This window comes from Schistocerca nitens, chromosome 4 (assembly GCF_023898315.1).
Source record: "Schistocerca nitens isolate TAMUIC-IGC-003100 chromosome 4, iqSchNite1.1, whole genome shotgun sequence".
NCBI lineage: Eukaryota > Metazoa > Arthropoda > Insecta > Orthoptera > Acrididae > Schistocerca > Schistocerca nitens.
The window spans coordinates 634,372,327-634,394,435 of NC_064617.1; the positions used below are offsets into that span (position 1 = coordinate 634,372,327).

At 40.1% G+C, this 22,109-nt stretch overlaps 1 protein-coding gene across 3 annotated transcripts in view; it reads left to right on the top strand.

Annotated features, from left to right (window-relative positions):
* Positions 1-22,109, top strand: part of LOC126252018 (7-methylguanosine phosphate-specific 5'-nucleotidase) — a 102,887-nt gene that overhangs the window by 38,236 nt on the left and 42,542 nt on the right. For all 3 annotated transcript variants that reach the window (XM_049952804.1, XM_049952802.1, XM_049952803.1), the window contains exon 6: positions 6,726-6,969. In XM_049952804.1, coding sequence (XP_049808761.1) covers positions 6,726-6,969 — 244 coding nt within the window. The remainder of the gene's footprint in view (positions 1-6,725; positions 6,970-22,109) is intronic.

A 22,109-nucleotide genomic window follows, 5' to 3' on the forward strand; every position in this document is an offset into this window, starting at 1 on the left:
ACACCTTGTTGCAGTCTTCTTCAATCTGCATGAAACTTGTGATCCACATGGTGCCACCACACCCTTGCCACCTTACATGAGGGACACATCCAGATTTTTATCCGGAACTTTCTTTTATGTCACACTTTTCAGGTACAGACTGACACTTCCAGTAGCACCACCTGTCTCCAGGAGAATCATGCTCTGTAGGGTTTTGTTTTGAGTGTCCTTCCCATTTTAGTGGTTATCAGTGGTCTGTTGACAGTTGTTGGGCCTATGGTGGCCCTGTTTTTGTATGCTGATGATTTTTGGATTTATTTGTGTTCACCCACAACGGGTGTTGCTGAACATAGACTGCAGGGAGCAATACACCACCGCAGTCTTAGGTTCTTACTCATAGCTTCTGATTTTCAGCTGCCAAGACCTATGTTAATGCATTTCTGTTGTTGCCTTACAGTCCATTCCCATCCAGATCTGTGCCTTTATAACCGTATCACTACTATTGTAATTTAGTATGCTTTTACCTAAATAACAGAAAAAACTGTCTTTGTGTTGTCACATATACTATACCCGAACAGAACAAATAGTCCTGTTACGGGAAAAGCCACGTATAACCCTCTGACTAAAATTTAGTTTAGTTTCCAAATAAAGTACACTATGGTAGGATAGTCCTGTTAATAGTAAAAGCTAATTAATAGAGTTACCCTTTTTACAGGATTTGACTCTATGTTGTGTCTAATGGATAAGTAAATCAGACTATTCAATTCTGTTCCTAAGATTTTATCCTGTGGTTAAAGAAACACAGTATGAATAATATTATATTGAAGCTAGGACAAGTTAGTTCCAAGTTCATTCAGTGGTTCAAAACTTGTACTAATAGCCAGCCGATCCGGGCGATGAAACAGTGAAGTATTTGGAAAAGCAGAAGAATGAATTTTGCCTATTTTCTTCCCACTGTTTAATTTGGTTCTTCAAATAAATATTACTCCATGTAAACAATGTTAGTGCAGACACTGGAATTTCGTTTTGATTACTACACCCTTATACATTACATTTTAAAAAGAGAAAAAGCCCATTATATAACTTCAGGAAAGCTAAAATAATTTGGTCATGGGGGAGGGGGGGGGACATAGAAAATCATTTTCTATAATAAACAAACTTAAATACTGATATACTTAGATACGAAAGCACACACTTTTTAACTGATCATTTCATGTCAAGAAAACCTCTTTCTTGCTGGAATTTACTTTCAGAAGCTATTTTCTTCAACTATCTCTGTATAGTCATTTACCAGATTCTAGTAACTTGGCTACACTCTGATTGAATTTTACGTAAGCGAACTTTTATTATAACTCTTTGCAAACACAAAAACAATTTAAATGGTGCCTCTGTATATTAACTTGGCACTTTCTAAGTCTGTAAAATAGGATACTCAGATCCAGTCTGTAAAATAGGATACTTGGATCCATCAAACACCAGGAAGGAACCCTGTATGATTAGGATGAAATAATAGAGTGAACCACTTTCTTTAAAGTTCAAGAGTGATTATTAAAACACAGTTTAAATTAATTGTTCACACTGTACAAAAGTAAATTTATTATAAAAGTCTTACCTTGTAGCTGTAGGCTTGGGTGTGGCAAACAATTATGCCACTTCCCGCAGTATGGCCTGCAAGTCTCTTGCTGTATGGGCTCAGTTTCTCTTCGTGGCATCAGTCAATTCTACATACAGTAGCCCAACAACTCACAGCTATGCTGTAAGCCATTTGCATTCTCCATTTCGAGGCATTTTGTGTTAATTTGCAGGCAAAGCTTTTCCTGCTCCTCAAAGATGCTGCCTCAATCACTGCGGCCTACAGACTGTGTGACTTACTCCCGCGTTTTCTGTAGGTAGCGCACCAATTTGCCCTTGCCACCTTTTCCACTCCCCAGAGCCAGTTTCGTTTTAAACAAAAGCACACTGGCTTTTACATAACACTTTATATTGTTGCTAAGCGTGACCATTTCTTAAATTGTCAGATTTACATTAACATGAACAATTTAGACACACACACACATATTTTTAAATACGAAAGGTCATCTGAAAATTATTTAACATAATAAACAATTTATATAGTATTTTACATACATTACTCATATGTAATGCAAAGCACTTCAACTTCCAGTATAACACACTTTACATATACAGAAAATTTAGTACCAATATGCGATAATTTTAAAGCAAAAAAATTATAAAAACTTTAAATGAACCATAAACAAATATTAAACAATGGAAAATCCAGGAAAGAATGTAACAATATTAGAGAAGGAATGTTGCTACTCACCATATAGCGGAGATGCTGAGTCGCAGATAGGCACAACAAAAAGATTCTCACAATTATAACTTTCGGCCTTGTCAACAATAGACATACCTTGACGGTCAGTCTCTCAATGTGGTGGACTATCATCGTTTTTTGGGACTGGTCTTTGATTCTTGGTTGACATGGCTTCCCTATTTTTGTCAATTAAAGCAGACATGTTGGTTGCACCTCAATGCTCTTCGATGCCTCAGCAACTCCAACTGGGGTGTAGCTTGCTCTACTCTAATATGGTTCTACACAGCATGGATCCAGCCCCATCTAGATTACAGGAGTCTGGCATACAGCTTGGCATCACCTTCGATGTTACAGATGTTGGACCTGTTTCACCATTTTGCGGTCAATTGGTACCTTTTGGACTAGCCCTATGATCAGCCTCCTAGTGCTGGTGATGGTTCCACCATTGTGGGTTTTGTGCCAACCACAGTTGCTCACTTAAGCAGATGCATCTGCTGCTCTGAAGAGCACCCCAACTACCAACTCCTCTTTCCAGATATGAAGATCCACATCCCATAATGGTGGCCCCGATGTGGGCTTAAGATTACCATCTGCATCTGGTCCCTTTTTTCCTGAACTCCAGCTTTCACCTCTACCATTTCTTCTCCAGGCCCACTCATGTACTCCATGGTGCATCCCCCCACCCCACAGCTCTCTCTTAACCTACTGCAAGCCACAAGTTTTGAAAGACTCAGCTCATTGTGAGGCCCTCTGGTGCCAGTTCTTCTCAATTCGTGGGGCATTTTTGGATTCAGAAGTTGTCTATACTGATGACTCAGTGGCTGCCGTTTGTGCTGACTTTGCTTACATTCATGCAGGATTTAATTAACTCTGCTTCTTGTAGGCGGCTGTAGTGTTTTCACTACGTAGTTGGTAGCCATCTTTCATGCTATTGAGCATATCCGTTCCTACACCAGTGACTCCTTCCTCATTTGTAGTGACTCTTTGAGCAGTTTACAAGCTTGTGACCAGTGTTACCCTCACCATCCCTTAGTCCTAACTATCCAGGATTCCTGTTTTGCCCTCAAACAATGTGGATGCTCTGTGGCCTTTGGACAATGGGTCACGTTTTGGTTCTAGGAGATGAACTTGCTGACGGGCTGGCCAAATTGGCTACTGGCAAGCCACCGCTTAAGATCAGTATTCCAGAATCAGACCTCAGTCAGCAGTATGCCGTCAAGTTGTAAGGATTTGTAATCTGGAATGGCATACTCTGACTTTGCTGAGCAAACTACAGGTGATATAGAAGACCATGAATTTGTGGAGGCCCTCCATGCGGGTCTCTCACAAGAACTCCACCATCCTCTGCCGGCTCCATATCGGCCATACTTGACTGGCTCGTGGTCATCTCCTCCATCATGAATATCTTCCACACTGTTATTGAGGTGCCTGTTTGACTGTGATCCATGTTTTGCTGAAATGTCCTAACCTAGCCGCCTTGCAGCGGACTCTTAATCATCCTGTCTCGCTTCCCATGATGTTAGCAGATGATGCCTCAGCAGCTGGCCTAGTTTCATGGTTTATTCATGAATGGGGGTTTTTACCACTCTTAAATGAGGGCACCTCAGCCTAGTTGGCCCACTGAAGGATTGGTAGGAGAGCCAGTTGCTTCCTCTGCCCCGAATGGGCAATAGCTGGCAGAGCTTGGTAGCCCACCCCAGCCCTTGTCCTACCCGCTATTTTGCTTTCCTTCCCGCTTCTCGTGTGTTCTGTTTGACTTTGTGTTCTTCTTCTCTTTTTCCTGTGCTTCTCTCACCCTGTCCATATTGCTAGTTGTTTCTGGATTCTTTTGGGTGGGGTGCTTCCGGCAAGTGGTGGAGGGGGGGGGGGGAGTACCCCATTGTGCTTTTTTTTCTTTGGTGACTTCTGGCTGCTCTCTGGATAGGGCACCTCACCCACATCTCTTCCTTGTTCCTATCTGTAGCCTTTGTTCATCTTCAGTAGACCTTGGAATTTTCTTTCCTTGGGTGTCGTGCACTGAGCTGCTCTTTGGTGTGTGGTTGTGTTGACTGTTCCAGGTAGGAGGGACTGATGACCTTGTAGTTTGGTCCCTTTCATCATTAAACCAATGATTGCCTGAGGAGGCAACTTCGGCTACTTTTTTTAATTCGTGCCTGTGAATAACTCTATCCAACAAGGAATCTATGGTTCCCAATCAACTTTCTCTCCCCCTACCCCTCCCCACCACCACCACCACCACCACCACCACCACCACCACCACCCCTCCTCATCTCTTCAGCCCTCACTTGATAACCTACGATACTAAACCCCTAAGATCCTTAGAAACTTCCTTCAAACTCCCCCCCCCCCCAAAAAAAAAAAAAAAATAGAGACTTACTGGTTCTTAACCGCCTGTCAACACTGCCGTTAGCCTGTATTCCAAAAACCTGACTTTACCCTATCTTTAGGAAACTTTGCTGGACTTGCAGGGGATCTACTTTTCTGCACTCATTCTCTTTAGTTGAAGCATTTCTTTGGCAACCACCCTACTGGTCACCACAACCAAAAGTACACAAAGGACCTTGTCTCAAATATATGAAGATGGTATCTATTCTTTTGGACATGTCCGAAAGAACAGATACTATTAGTGATTTTTGCAGCTCTTGAAGAATAAAATTACAGTGAAATCCAGACCATTAGCTGCTTACAGGTGTAGATAAATATCAATGGGGACAGCTGAAAATGTGTGCCCTGACCGGGATTTGAGCGCGGGATCTCCTGCTTACATGGCAGTCACACTATCTGACTGAGCCATTGAGGACACGGAGGATAGTGAGACTGCAGGGACTTATCTCTGGCACACTCCCCGTGAGACCCACATTTCCAGCTTACTGTCCACACACTACATTTGTAGTACCCCTGGGACATTTGTAGTGCCTATATATCCTACCCAGAACTCTATGCCCATTGCCGAAGTAGTAGTCCGTTGCTCTTCCAACTAGTTTATCCTTTGCCAGCCATGCTCCCCATTCTTCATCACATGGGTTATTCCCTCAGGTGCAAGATTTGTCTTATTTACTGATCCTTCACCTGCATCTTATTACTGATCCTTCACCTGCAGTCACCAGTCCGGCCACAGTGATTTCCTGTTCTCTAAAAGGAAGGATCCCATGTGAAAGCAGCCACATTAAACACCAGCTGCACTCTATTTTATTTGGAGATGTGAGCTGACCAGCTGGTTATCAACATAAATGTTCACTGCCAAACTGTGGCTAACTACCAGTTGTATAAACCAGTTGCAGCAAGCTTCAGTACCTGTGCCATCTGGATCTCCACCCTGCCTGCTGCAACAGCCCCTCTGAACTACACAGAGGGGAACTGTCCCTCCAGCAGGCCAATGGCCTTGCCCGTTCCAGTCGGATCACCAAAGTTAAACGATGTCGGGCTTGTCTAGCACCTGGATGGGTCACCATCTGGGTCTGCCATGTGCTGTTGGCAAGCAGGTGCACTCAGTCCTTGTGAGATCAATTGAGGAACTACTTGATTGAAAAGTAGCAGCACGGTCATGAAAACTGACAACAGCCGGGAGTGTGGTGTGCTGGCCACAGGCCGTTCTGTAACCGCATCTGGTGATGCCTAAGGACTATTATTATTATTATTATTATTATTATTATTATTATTCCCCCTTCCAGCAAATCCTCTGCTCTCGGGCATCTCATCCTCAACTTCAACTATTACTCTTCTTTTACTATCACTTTTCCTCTCCTGTCCTTATGGCACACCACTCCTCTCCTGTCCATATCTTGAAACCATTCATTCCTCCCACAGCTTCCTCTTCTGTGCTTCTGTTTTGTGAATCTCTTCTCTTTCAGTCATAATTTTGTTACTGTTTCTGAGAGCTTGTTTTCTCCTCCTGTATTGTATTATTCATCCATTTACTTACACACACCTTTTATAATGTTGCTGTGCTGCTATGAGTTGATATGTACCTCACACCAGTCAGTTATATGTAAGTGGTAGTCTTTTCTAATTTTTGTTTGTTATTTGCATTATGGAATTATTGTTATTATAGTAAACATCTATTCTACCTATAAATGCTCCCAGTTTGACATAGTTGTTTCCTCTTGGAAGACCATGCATGCTTTGCATCATATAACTCTCTGGCAACTGTATAAAAGTAAAAAAAGGGAAGATAGCATTGTCGTTATTTAAATGTTTGTATTTTCTTGCATTGTAACATTTTCAGATGACATTAGATGACTACCCAGAGAACTGAGGATCTGAAGACTGTCCCATATAACATTGTTCATGATGAAGTCTCTGTATATTATATTGACAATGAACAGAAATAATGTTTATCTTAAAACATTTTTACTATTCCTATTCTGTCGTGTACATCTGTTACTGCTTTGTGAAGTGTGCTAATTTAGTGTGTGTGTTGATTTGTTATTAGGGATGGCTCCGACATGATGCTTAAAGCATTGGATGAAGCAAGTATTCCAGTATTAGTTTTCTCAGCTGGTCTGGGAGACATAGTTTCTGCCATCCTCAAGTATCATGGGGCACTTCGAAAAAATGTGCAAGTTATATCCAATTTTCTTAATTGGGAAGGCTCACAGCTGAATGGCTTCAAGGGGAATGTTATACATGCATATAACAAAAATGAACATGCCATTGAAAACAGTGATTATTTCCAGGTATGCAATTTAGCATATAGGACTGTTTGTGTTGTATTGTGATTAATAGCTCAATATAGTGTGGTGATCTAGCATATATATATATCTTTTTTTTCTATTGCGCACCCCCCCCCCCCCCCCCCCCACACACACACACACACACACAGAGGGTTGGGATGGAGAGGCAGCAAGGGGAAGGAATGGAATGTGGCATCACTAAACTTGCCCACATCAGTGTTATGTATGCCAAATAAGTGAAAAGTGGATGTGTAGGGTGAGTTAGTTCAGAGAAAGAGGAAACTGTGAGTATAAATAACAGTGTGTAGTATGTGGGAGGGAGACTGATGCTAGTAAGATATTGAGGCCCTGAGGATAGAGAGACCGAGGCATGTGTTACAAGGACAGTTCACATGTATGTAATTCACAGAAGTTAGCATTTGGGTGAAGGGGGTGTGGGAGGGTGCATGGCCACAATTTAGTGGTGACTATTCATTCAGATGGGCAGCTGGTTGTTTGTCATGCCCATGTAAAACACTTGTAAAATTGCAGCAGACCTAGTATACGACATGGCTTCTTTCACAGGTGGCCCTGCCTCTAATGGTATAGATTAAGCCTGTGACTGAACTGGAGAGGATAGTCTGTGTTGGTGAATCAAATAGGTCCTGCACAAATGGGTGTGGCATAGAGATGGACCAAGAAATTGTGTAGGTGGGATGGGTAGTGGATTACCACTTTAGAAGGGTTGGGAAGTATTGTGTGGGTATGAGGTACATCATCTGCTGACAATGATAGGCAGTCAAAATCCTGGTGAAGAATGTACTTAGATTACAGTAAAACTTTACAGTTAGTTGTTTGAGGGATTAATGCCAACACCTAACATATCATGCAGAGAGACAGGTGGAAGAGGTACAAAGGTATGCACAAAATTATAAATAGCACAAAGCTGACAGTTTAGACTTTATTGAAAACAGTCACATCACCTATCTAAAGCAATGTGTTGTAGCACATGATACAAGCTTATGATTATCAGTTATAGTATGTGAAGCCAGCTTTAGTACTCAGAAGAGTACAATGAAGTGTGCAGCTGAGATTAACAGTCACCTCCTTTGTGAAGCTGACTAATATATTTCTCGCAGTTCTGGGAACATGCCCACTGGAAATCAGGCAAAGAGGAGTCCTTTATGGTTAAAAGAAGGTTATCAAGCAGAAGTACGTAAAATATTGGGACTGATTTCAACCAATGTATGGGAATGTGGAATGTTAGATCCGTTAATTGGGTAGGTAGATTAAAGAATTTTAAGAAGGAAATGTCTAAGTTAACTTTAACCTTTGAGAAGGTGTGCTGGGGTACTGAGTACCCCATTGCGGAATTTCATAGTGCTGTAGCATAATGCCGAGCCCTGCGATGTGGCAGCTATTCAGAGCCCTCAGTAATGAATTGTTTCGCCAGGAAAATGGTAGTGGGGCACTCCGTACCCTATGCCCTCACTCGTGTTATACTTACTGCTTTCTGACAATTTTTAGCATGTATGCCATTCTCACTTTATCTAAGCAAAGGGTTGAACTATAAAAGTACCTGTATTACAAGGATAAAAAAAATGTAAGTAATTTTTTTCCCTCTGTTACATATTTGTATCATGAATTCCTTCATCCAGGTGCTGATTGAAGTTTTTGAAACAGATACACTGAAGTGCCACAGAAGCATGTGTATTCAAATATAGAGATATTTAAACAGGCAGAATACGGCGCTGTGGTCAGCAACACCTATACAAGACAACAAGTATCTGGTGCAGTTGTTAGATTGGTTACTACTGCTACAATGGCAAGTTATCAAGATTTAAGTGGTGTTATAGTCGGCGCACAAGCGATGGGACACAGCATCTCCAAGGTAGCGATGAAGTGGGCATTTTCCCGTACGACCATTTCACAAGTCTACTGTGAATATCAGGAATCTCTGACATCACTGCATCACTGCAGCCAGAAAAAGATCCAGCAAGAATAGGACTGACAGTGACTGAAGAGAATTGTTCAACGTGACAGAAGCGCAACCCTTCACAAATTGCTGCAGATTTCAGTGCTGGGCCATCAACAAGTGTCAGCGTGCGAACCATTCAACAAAAGTCATCGATATGGGCTTTCGGAGCCGAAGGTCCACTCGTGTACCCTTGATGACTGCATGACACAGAACTCTACATCTCGCCTAGGCCTGCCAAAATCGACATTGGACTGTTGATGACTGGAAACATGTTGCCTGGTCGGATGAGTCTCGTTTCAAATTGTATCGAGCAGATGAATGTGTATGGGTATGGAGACAACCTTATGAATCAGGGACCGTGCACATCATCAGTGGACTGTTCAAGCTGGTGGTGGCTTGGTAATGGTGTGGGGTGTGTGCAGTTGGAGTGACGTAGTGTAGGGAAGCAGCCTACTCACGCTGTATAAAATTCACATCAGTCTTTCCATTGTGTGCCAGCCTAGCTCTGACGTCATAAATGTTGCGAAATACTTTAAAAATCAAGTAAATAACCTGAAACGTTTCTAGCATGTCAGGAGTAATACTAAATCAATATGTGTTGAATATCAGTTCAATAACTTTAACCATTTTCGAAATTTGGACGTTTTCCTGTAAAAATCATTGGCGCAACAGAAAAGAGCTAGAAACTTAAAAATTTATATTTGGATTCCTTTTTCATAATAATTTAGTAGAAACAGTATTCTGGATCTCACAAATTAAAATTTTAGTTGAAATTCATTATTTTCTGGTTTTTGTCTTAGAAATTAAGGAAGCAAGATAGATTAAGTAGGCGCATAAATAATGCTAGGATGTTTAAATTTAAGTAGAAGGGAGATCCGCTATAATCATAAAGATGTGAGAATTTTCAATTGAATAACTACAAAACTATAGCGATAGCGTATCTCCAAAGGGCAAGTTCAGAGCTCGTCTACTGCGTGTAGTGTAATTAAATTAATTCTCTCACCCAAATTATTTGACTTAGCCACGTCAGACTTTTATTATGATTACTTACCTGTGTGCTGAATGCACATTTAAATTGAGAGCTTCATCGGCCATCAGCAAAGGAAGCGATGATTTATTCAATAACTTAACGTGGTGCATTACTAGCCCAGCGGCTAGTCGGGAGAGCCAATTTGATCTGGCGTTCCCTTAGCCGTCCGCACCGCGGCTTTATATATAAGAACGCTGCGCGAGGAAGGAAGGCCCCAGTTCTCTCCAGACGCTGAATAGCACACCACCTGTGCCGGGCGTCGTGTCGCGTTGGTATCATTGTTATAAACAGCCTCGGATGCCGTAATAAGTTACTCGGGATACGCGTAACCATGAAATCATTTTCGAGTGACTTGTTAATTCTGGGATGACTTTAATGATCTATCTTCAGTTTGCGTATGTCGTATTTTCACGTGCCGCCGCGGGACAGACATTCTACCATTATTTAGTGTGGCGTTTGATGAACATTATCATCAAATTATGGCGAGCATTCACTTAAACATTTAATTTAGACAGTATCAGCGCATTAGACTCTGAACTGCTCTGTTAGTTGGATTGTGTGAATTCTTTTTGGTCTGTGACTTTCAGAATATAGTGAACATTTTTAGAGAATCGTTTTTGATTATGAATCCCAGACAATCTCCTAATTCCTCAGAGCTATAAGCTGTAGCTATAAGTGTATTTCTCAGATGAAGTGGGCACTATGAATTCTAATTACAGGCTTCATGTTTTGCTAATCACTTTCTGGTTGACAATATTGTAGTTAGAGAGCCAGTGTTGAGAACGGCAAACAACAGCATTAAATAAATAATAGGAACATTTATATAACAATTATTCCACCAGCCGCCCCACAGTAGGACCTCTCATACGTCTAGATATGACTCTGACAGGTGACATGTACATAAGCATCCTGTCTGATCACCTGCATCCATTCATGTCCATTGTGCATTCCGATGGACTTGGGCAAATCCAGCAGGACAATGAGACACCTCAAACGTCCAGAATTGCACCAGGAACACTCTTCTAAATGAAAACACTTCCACTGGCCACTAAACTGCCCATACATGAATGTTATTGAGCGTATCTGAGATGCCTTGCAACGAGCTGCTCAGAAGAGATCTCCACCCCCTTATACTCTTATGGATTTATGGATAACCCTTTAGAATTCATGATGTCAATTCCCTCCAACACTACTTCAGACATTAGTCGAGTCCATACCATGTCGTGTTGTGGCACTTCTGTGTGATCGCGGGAGCCCTACACAGTATTAGACAGGGGTACCAGTTTCTTTGGCTCTTCAGTGTATATAATAATGCAACTACAACATATAAATATTTAAGTGATTTCCTAAGGATATTATAACTTATCATACAAGGTGGGGTACTTTATACCCCCACACACCTACTCATGCAATAATAATAATAATAATAATAATAGTATCACAACCACAATCTATTGGTTATGAACTGTAGATTAAAACTGAAGAAACTGCAAAAAGGTGGGAATTTAATGAGATGGGACCTGGATAAACTGAGAGAACCAGAGGTTGTACAGAGATTCAAGGAGAGCATAAGGGAACAATTGACAGGAATGGGGGAAAGAAATACAGTAGAAGAAGAATGGATAGCTTTGAGGGATGAAGTAGTGAAGGCAGCAGAGGATAAAGTAGGTAAAAAGACGAGGGCTAGTAGAAATCCTTGGGTAACAGAAGAAATATTGAACTTAATTGATCAGAGGAGAAAATATAAAAATGCGGTAAATGAAGCAGGCAAAAAGGAATACAAACGTCTCAAAAATGAGATCGACAGGAAGTGCAAAATGGCTAAGCAGGGATGGAAAGAGGACAAATGTAAGGATGTAGAGGTTTGTCTCACCAGGGGTAAGATAGATACTGCCTACAGGAAAATTAAAGAGACCTTTGGAGAAAAGAGAACCACTTGTATGAATATCAAGAGCTCAGATGGAAACCCAGTTCTAAGCAAAGACGGGGAAAACAGAAAGGTGGAAGGAGTATCTAGAGGGTCTATACAAGGGCAGTGTGCTTGAGGACAATATTATGGAAATGGAAGAGTATGTAGATGAAGATGAAATGGGAGATATGATACTGCGTGATGAGTTTGACAGAGCCCTGAGAGACCTGAGTCGAAACAAGGCCCCGGGAGTAGACAACATTCCATTAGAACTATTGACAGCCTTGGGAGAGCCAGTCCTGACAAAACTCTACCATCTGGTGAGCAAGATATATGAGACAGGCGAAGTACCCTCAGACTTCAAGAAGAATATAATAATTCCAATCCCAAAGAAAGCAGCTGTTGACAGATGTGAAAATTACCGAACTATCAGTTTAATAAGTCACGGCTGCAAAATACTAACACGAATTCTTTACAGACGAATAGAAAAACTAGTAGAAGCCGACCTCGGGGGAGATCAGTTTGGATTCCATAGAAATATAGGAACACGTGAGGCAATATTGACCCTACGACTTATCTTAGAAGCTAGATTAAGGAAAGGTAAACCTATGTTTCTAGCATTTGTAGACTTAGAGAAAGCTTTTGATAATGTAGATTGGAATACTCTCTTTCAAATTCTGATGGTGGCAGGGGTAAAATACAGAGAGCGAAAGGCTATTTACAACTTGTACAGAAACCAGATGGCAGTTATGAGAGTCGAGGGGTATGAAAGGGAAGCAGTGATTGGGAAAGGAGTGAGACAGGGTTGTAGCCTCTCCCCGATGTTATTCAATCTGTATATTGAGCAAGCAGTGAAGGAAACAAAAGAAAAATTCGGAGTAGGTATTAAAATCCATGGAGAAGAAGTAAAAACTTTGAGGTTCGCCGATAACATTGTAATTCTGTCAGAGACAGCAAAGGACTTGGAAGAGCAGTTGAACGGAATGGATAGTGTCTTGAAAGGAGGATATAAGATGAACATCAACAAAAGCAAAACGAGGATAATGGAATGTAGTCGAATTTAGTCGGGTGATGCTGAGGGAATTAGATTAGGAAATGAGACACTTAAAGTAGTAAAGGAGTTTTGCTATTTGGGGAGCAAAATAAATGATGATGGTCGAAGTAGAGAGGATATAAAATGTAGACTGGCAATGGCAAGGAAAGCATTTGTGAAGAAGAGAAATTTGTTAACATCGAGTATAGATTTAAATGTCAGGAAGTCGTTTCTGAAAGTATTTGTATGGAGTGTAGCCATGTATGGAAGTGAAACATGGACGATAAATAGTTTGGACAAGAAGAGAATAGAAGCTTTTGAAATGTGGTGCTACAGAAGAATGCTGAAGATTAGATGGGTAGATCACATAACTAATGAGGAGGTATTGAATAGGATTGGGGAGAAGAGAAATTTGTGGCACAACTTGACTAGTAGAAGGGATCGGTTGGTAGGACATGTTCTGAGGCATCAAGGGATCACCAATTTAGTATTGGAGGGTAAAAATCATAGAGGGAGACCAAGAGATGAATACACTAAGCAGATTCAGAAGGATTTAGGTTGCAGTAGTTACTGGGAGATGAAGCAGCTTGCACAGGATAGAGTAGCATGGAGAGCTGCATCAAACCAGTCTCAGGACTGAAGACCACAACAACAACAACAACAACAGTATCAGTTTGCCCACTCAAAGATTAAATGTGTGCATTAATGAAGTGTGGTGGCAGTAAAAACAGGACTTCTGGTCAGGTGAGTACAAAGTTATAAATACAGAGTCAAGTAGGGGTAATGCAGGAGTAATTTGAATAAGATAATAGGAATGTTGGTAAACTATTTTGAACAACATAGTGAATGCATTATTGTAGCCAAAGTATGCATGCAGTCAGTACCCACAACAATAGTACAAGTTTATATTCCTACTAACTCCAAAGATGATGAAAAATTGAAAAAAGGATAATGAGATAAAAGAATGTATTCAGGTAGTTAAGGAGATGAAAATTTAATTGTAATGGGTGACTGGAATTCAATAGCAGGAAAAGGAAAAAAATGTTAGTAAACCATGGACTCAGGGAAAGGAATGAAAAAGGGAAGCTAGCTGCTTGGAAGAATTTTGTCCAGAGCATAATTAAATCATTGCAAACACTTTAATCATTGCAAATATTTGTAAAATAAGGTTATATATGCGGAAGAGACTTAGAAATACCAGATGGTTACAGAAAGATTATATAATAATTGTTAGACTGAGATTTAGAAACCAGATTTCATACTGCAAAACATTTCCAGGGCGGATATGGATTCGGTTTATAAATTGCAGATTGAAACTGAAGAAATTGCAGAAAGTTAGAAAATCAAGCAGATGGGACCTGAATAAAGTGAATGAACCAGTGGTTGAGAGTTTCATAGGGTCGTTATACAATGATTGATAGAAACATGACAAAGAAATACAGTAGAAGATGAATGGGTAACTCTGGCAGAGGATATAGCACTGGGCTGTAGAGGTCAAATAGGCATAAAGGAAAGGCCCAGCAGCAATCCTTAGGGAACACGGCAGACACTGAATTTAATTGGACAAAGGAGGGAATATAAAAATGAAGCAATAAAAGGGAATACATTATTCTAAAAAGTGAGACTGTATGAAGGGCAGAGGACAAATGATCAGGGAAAAAGACAGATGCTGCCAATAGGAAAATTAGAGACACCTTTGGAGAAAACAAGAAGCAGCTGTGTGAATATAAAGAGCTGGCAAGAAAGTGCTAAGCAGAGAAGACAGAGTTGAGAGGTGGAAGCAAAATGTGGAAGGATATAATGAAATAGACAGTATTATAGAAAGGGGAGAGGAAGTGAAAATGGGTCATTGATATTGTGAGAAGAATTAGTCAGAGAACTGAGAGACTGACAGTACTATTCTGCCTGGTGTGTGAGATATGTGAGAGAGACAAAATATTGTAAGTGTTGAAGGACATGAAAGGGAAGCAGTAGTTTAGATGGAAGTGAGACAGAGTTGCAGCCTATACATGACTTTATTCTGTCTGTACATTGAGCAAGCTATGAAGGAAACTGAGAAGAAATCTGGAAAAAGAGTTAAAGATCAGCGACCAGAAATTTAAAAAAAAAAAATTGTCATTTGCTGATGACATAGTTTTTCTTTCAGAGATGGCAATGGAATTGCAAAAGCAGGTGAATGAAGTGGAGACTATCATGAAAAGAGGTTACAAGATGAATATCAACCAAAGTAAAACAAGGGTAATGGAATGTAGTTGAATTAAATCAAATGATGGTGAGAGAATTAGGTTGGGAAATGAAAGGCTAAAAGTAGTTGATGAGTTTTGGTGTTTGGGTAGCAAAAGAAATGATGGTTGAAGTAGAGAGGACATAAAAGGCAACTTGACAGTAGCAAGAGAAACGTTTTTGAAAAAGAGAGATCTGTTAATATATGCTATGAATTTAAATCTCAGGAAGTCTTTCCTGAAGGTACTTGCCTGGAGGTTAGCCTTGTTCAGAAGTGAGCCATGATAGCAAACAGTTCAGACACTAAGACTACAGAAGCCTCCAGAATGTGGTGCTACAGAAGAATGCTAAAGATTAGATGGGTATATCAAATATCTTATGAGCAGCTACCAAATCAAAATGAGGAAAAAGAAATTTCTGGCACAATGTAGCTAAAGGAAAATAAGAATCAGTTGATAGGACATATCCTGAGGCACGAGCAAATCATCAATTTGGTAATGGAGGGAAGTTAATAAAAGAAACAGTCTGAAAAGCTTTTAAGGGTGTTACAGGGGTGGTTGTGCTGTGAAATAATTGTTTACAAAATATTTTATAAGTTTCATCATTTCTGATTTATTTAGCATTGAAGTTAGTTGATTAGGTTGTCACGTGTGCAGATTAAAGTTGGCTGCCAGAGGCAATGTTGCCAAGCATGTTCTTCATTTGGTTTCCTCTTGAACAAACATAGCTTTTGCTCACCTAGCTTAAATTTTTTGCTTCTGAAAAATGCACTGTTTAACTGGCAATGTGTATTTCAACAGATGGTGACTTACAGACCCACAGATGTCTGTGCATTATCACATTTTAGCACATGCAAGTGCTTGTATTTGCCAGTGCAATGACCTGATACACTAACTTCAATGCTAAATAACTTGGAAGTGGTGCTTCATATCTTTTTTTTTTTTTTTTTCAATAATTATTTCTCAGCACATCCTCCCATGCAACACTCTTAAAAGCTTTACAGACAGTTTCTGGCCACCTTGTGTATTACAAGAAAGCGAGAGGGAGGTGGATATTAATATGATTAATATTTATTTACTACTAATAATTATTATACACAAAAATTCATTAAACAGTAATATGTGATTTGTGTGACATATTTTAAATTCCCAAATAGTAGGTTGTACTTCTGAAGAAGAAATAAATATTATAAAGAGATAAAAAGGAATATTGTAGAAGTCTATTTTATATACAAAAGGTACTTGAGCTCCTAGCAACAACTCATCAAATCAACTTGCAACTTTATGTGACTTGACTTGGATAATGGTCTATGAAATCTCAGGTGCATACGCCCTATTTTAATAAGGATGTTTTTGCATCCTGGGTTTCAGTGGTAGATGTGGTATCAGTGCAGTAAAATGGGCCAATGTGAAGACGTGACAAAATGGCAGAAAAGAGTTATTGTATTTGTACGTGTTCACGATCACACCACAGGTGCTCATTTTGTTGGTGTATTAGTGCAGACTGTCCAAGGTGTCTACAAAGATTAGTGTGTCACTCACAGCCATGTAACACTGCATAAGAACAGAGGTCCTAAACAGGTTCCGGCAGACAGGAACCAAAGATGGATGAGTCAATGACCATCTGTTTTGAATCCAGCAGCAATTGCACATCAACCTCAACCACATTTTGACTGAACATTGCAAAAGAAATTGTATGCAGTGGACTGCTGGAGTTACCATTGCCTTTAGTGGCGCACAAACCTGCACATCAGCCGAATGACACGGAAACTGTCCGGTGGCATGTAGAATGGTCCAAAGAGGTGGTTTACAATGCATGGTGTGTGTAAGATGTAGTTCAGGTCAGATGTGGTTCTGTGACACTTTGGAGGTGTTTTTCATATCACGAATATGAGTGAGGATGTTTATTCAACATTCTATGAAAGACATGTCAGGCCTGGTGGTCCAGCAAAAAAATGCTTGACTGGAAACAGAGAGGTCATGGGATTGAATCCCAGTCAGACCTTAGATTTTTCAGTCTGCGTTGTAACCTAGCCTTCACCTCACAAAGATATGATGAGTTGCCAGAAATGACACATGGTTCAGTTTCCATGTTAAACTGTAGGTCCCCATTCACCAGTTGAATAACGGTGGTAGGCTGGGGAAACGTGAGTTGCCAAAGTGGCATCCAACAGAAAGATTAGCACCAGGCCAGTGAGCCACATGAAATAATAATAATAATAATAATAATAATATGAAAAACATTAACACCAATGCACAGTGAATATTGATAGATTATTTGGCCTTCTGTTTTATAACTGATAGATCGGAATTTACAAGAAACAGAATATTGTAATACATTAATATAATTAAATTCATATTCACAAAAATTCTGATTGGAAAAAGAATGATGTAAAGAGAGAATGAAACAAATGGAAAAAGTTCATATGGTGATTAAAATACTGTAAAAAAGGAATAGAAATAAAAAAAATTACATTTAAACCATTTAATTGAGTAAAAGTAATGATCAGAATCATTTTTATAAAAATTTAAAAATAAAAAAGTTACAGTGCTGTACCTGATGCTTGAACCCACATCATCTTGCTTATAAAGAGCCATTCTCCTATCCATTACACCATTGCAACTCTACTGTGTGATTCAACTTTACTAATGTTATTGAGTATCACACAAAGTTCTGAAACTTTTTTCGTCAATTACTCACAAACAAGGGCCCATCAGGGTGAAAGGCTGCAGGGTGTAATACCTGGACTCTTAACCTACGTCACTGTATATTTGGCTTCAAAAAGTCTATCCCACCACTGAATCCCACCACTGGGGACCTCTCCTTGTTAGTGTTTGTCAATCACTTCTTCACTTCTTGATATACCACCACCATCAAAGTCTTGTTCTTTCAACATCGTTAGTAAGGCTTTATTAGTGGAACCAGTCATCTTTATTAGTGGAACTAGTCATTTTTTGACATTTACAAAGTCATGCCCACATCACAGTTGATGATAAGAGATCCATTTGAACATTAAACTTTTTATGCTCATGTTGTTGTTGTTGTTGTGGTGGTCTTCAGTCGTGAGACTGGTTTGATGCAGCTCTCCATGCTACTCTATCCTGTGCAAGCTTCATCTCCTCCCAGTACCTACTGCAGCCTACATCCTTCTGAATCTGCTTAGTGTATTCATCTCTTGGTCTCCCTCTACGATTTTTACCCTCTACGCTGCCCTCCAATACTAAATTGGTGATCCCTCGATGTCTCAGAACATGTCCTACCAACCGATCCCTTCTTCTAGTCAATTTGTGCCACAAGCTCCTCTTCTCCCCAATTCTATTCAATACCTCCTCATTAGTTATGTGATCAACCCATCTAATCTTCAGCATTCTTCTGTAGTACCACATTTCAAAAGCTTCTATTCTCTTCTTGTCTAAGCTATTTATCATCCACGTTTCATTTCTGTACATGGCAACACTCCATACAAATACTTTCAGAAACGACTTCCTGACGTTTAAATCTATACTCGATGTTAACAAATTTCTCTTCTTCTGAAACGTTTTCCTTGCCATTGCCAGTCTACATTTTATATCCTCTCTACTTCGACCATAATCAGTTATTTTGCTCCCCAAATAGCAAAACTCCTTTACTACTTTAAGTGTCTCATTTCCTAATCTAATTCCCTCAGCATCACCCGACTAAATTCGACTACATTCCATTATCCTCATTTTGCTTTTGTTGATGTTCATCTTATATCCTCCTTTCAAGACACTGTCCATTCCGTTCAACTGCTCTTCCAAGTCCTTTGCTGTCTCTGACAGAATTACAATTTCATTTGCGAACCTCAAAGTTTTATTTCTTCTCCATGGATTTTAATACCTACTCCGAACTTTTCTTTTGTTTCCTTTACTGCTGGCTCAATATACAGATTGAATAACATCGGGGAGAGGCTACAACCCTGTCTCACTCCCTTCCCAACCACTGCTTCCCTTTCATGTCCCTCAACTCTTATAACTGCCATCTACTTTCTGTACAAATTGTAAATAGCCTTTCGCTCTCTGTATTTTACCCCTGCCACCTTCATAATTTGAAAGAGAGTATTCCAGTTAACGTTGTCAAAAGCTTTCTCTAAGTCTACAAATGCTAGAAACGTAGGTTTGCCTTTCCTTAATCTTTCTTCTAAGATAAGTCGTAGGGTCAATATTGCCTCATGTGTTCCAACATTTCTACGGAATCCAAACTGATCTTCCCCGAGGTCGGCTTCTACTAGTTTTTCCATTCGTCTGTAAATAATTCACGTTAGTATTTTGCAGGTGTGACTTATTAAACTGATAGTTCGGTAATTTTCACATCTGTCAACAGCTGCTTTCTTTGGGATTGGGATTATTATATTCTTCTTGAAGTCTGAGGGTATTTCGCCTGTCTCATACATCTTGCTCACCAGGTGGTAGAGTTTTGTCAGGACTGGCTCTCCCAGGGTTGTCAGTAGTTCCAATGGAATGTTGTCTACTCCGGGGGCCTTGTTTTGACTCAGGTTTTTCAGTGCTCTGTCAAACTCTTCACGCAATATCATATCTCCCGTTTCATCTTCATCTACATCCTCTTCCATTTCCATAATATTGTCTTCAAGTACATCGCCCTTGTACAGGCCCTCTATATACTCCTTCCACCTTTCTGCTTTCCCTTCTTTGCTTAGAACTGGGTTTCCATCTGAGTTCTTGATATTCATACAAGTGGTTCTCTTTTCTCCAAAGGTCTCTTTAATTTTCCTGTAGGCAGTATCTATCTTACCCCTAGTGAGATAAGCCTCTACATCCTTACATTTGTCCTGTAGCCATACCTGCTTAGCCACTTTGCACTTCCTGTCGATCTAATTTTTGAGACGCTTGGAATCCTTTTTGCCTGCTTCATTTAGTGCATTTTTATATTTTCTCCTTTCATCAATTAAATTCCATATTTCTTCTGTTACCCAAGGGTTTCTACTAGCCCTCGTCTTTTTACCTATTTGATCCTCTGCTGCCTTCAGTATTTCATCCCTCAAAGCTACCCATTCTTCTTCTACTGTATTTCTTTCCCCCATTCCTGTCAATTGTTCCCTTATGCTCTCCTTGAATCTCTGTACAACCTCTGGTTCTTTCAGTTTATCCAGGTCCCATCTCCTGGTTCCTAAATCTCTGTCTTACCATTATATAATCTATCTGATACCTTTTAGTATCTCCAGGATTCTTCCAGGTATACAACCTTCTTTTATGATTCTTGAACCAAGTGTTAGCTATGATTAAGTTATGCTCTGTGCAAAATTCTACCAGACGGCTTCCTCTTTCATTTCTCTCCCCCAATCCATATTCACCTACTATGTTTCCTTCTCTCCCTTTTCCTACTGACGAATTCCAGTCACCCATGACTATTAAATTTTCGTCTCCCTTCACTACCTGAATAATTTCTTTTATCTCATCATACATTTCTTCAATTTCTTCGTCATCTGCAGTGCTAGTTGGCATATAAACTTGTACTACTGTAGTGGGTGTGGGCTTCGTGTCTATCTTGGCCACAATAATGCGTTCACTATGCTGTTTGTAGTAGCTTACCCATACACATATTTTTTTTATTCGTTGTTAAACCTACTCCTGCATTACCCCTATTTGATTTTGTATTTAGAACCCTGTATTCACATGACCAGAAGTCTTCTTCCTCCTGCCACCGAACTTCACTAATTCCCACTATATCTAACTTTAAGCTATCCATTTCCCTTTTTAAATTTTCTAACCTACCTGCCCGATTAAGGTATCTGACATTCCACGCTCCGATCCGTAGAACGCCAGTTTTCTTTCTCCTGATAACAACGTACTCTTGAGTAGTCCCTGTCCGGAGATCCGATTGGGGGACTATTTTACCTCTGGAATATTTTACCCAAGAGGACGCCATCATCATTTAATCATACAGTAAAGCTGCATGCCCTCGAGAAAAATTACGGCTGTAGTTTCCCCTTGCTTTCAGCCATTCGCAGTACCAGAACAGCAAGGCCATTTTGGTTAGTGTTACAAGGCCAGATCAGTCAATCATCCAGACTGTTGCCCCTGCAACTACTGAAAAGGCTGCTGCCCCTCTTCAGGAACCACACGTTTGTCTGGCCTCTCAACAGATACCCCTCCGTTGTGGTTGCACCTACGGTACGGCTACCTGTATCGTTGAAGCATGCAAGCCTCCCCACCAATGGCAAGGTCCATGGTTCATGGGGGGAGGTTTATGCTCATATGATAAAGCAAACCTCACTGTTCATTAGTATAAATTAGCAGTCACCATTATAATCGATGTATAGCAACAATGAAATTTTGTAAGAGTTATAATAAAAGCTCTGTTGAAAGTAAATGTGGCAAAAAAAAAAAAAAAAAAAAAATGAAAACATTGAACAAGATAATGCCACTTGATTTCCTTTACACCGACATTGACTCAATCAAAAAATACAAATTAATGCACAGTACTACATTACATTGTTGTTGTTGTTGTTGTTGTTGTTGTTGTTGTCGTGGTCTTGTGTCTCAACTGGTTTGATGCAACACTCTATGTTACTCTTCCCTGTTGCAAGCATCTTCATCTCTGAATAACCACTGCAACTTACATCCTTCTGAATCTGCTTACTGTAACCATCTGTTTGTCCCCCTCTACAATTTTTACCTCCCCTCCCCCCATCCCTCCAACACTAAATTGATGATGGCTTGATGTCTCAGAATATGCCCTATCAACTGATCCCTTCTTTTAGTCAAGTTGTGCCACAAATTTCGTGTCTCCCCAATTCTATTCAGTACCTCCTCATTAGTAACATGATCTACCCATCTAAACTTCAACATTCTTCTGTAGCACCTCATTTTGAAACTTCTGTTCTCTTCTCGGTTTATTGTCCATGTTTCTCTTCCATACATGGTTACACTCCAGACAAATAACTTCAGAAAAGACTTCCTAACTCTTAAGTCTATATTCGATATTAACAGATTTCTCTCCTTCGTAAATGCTT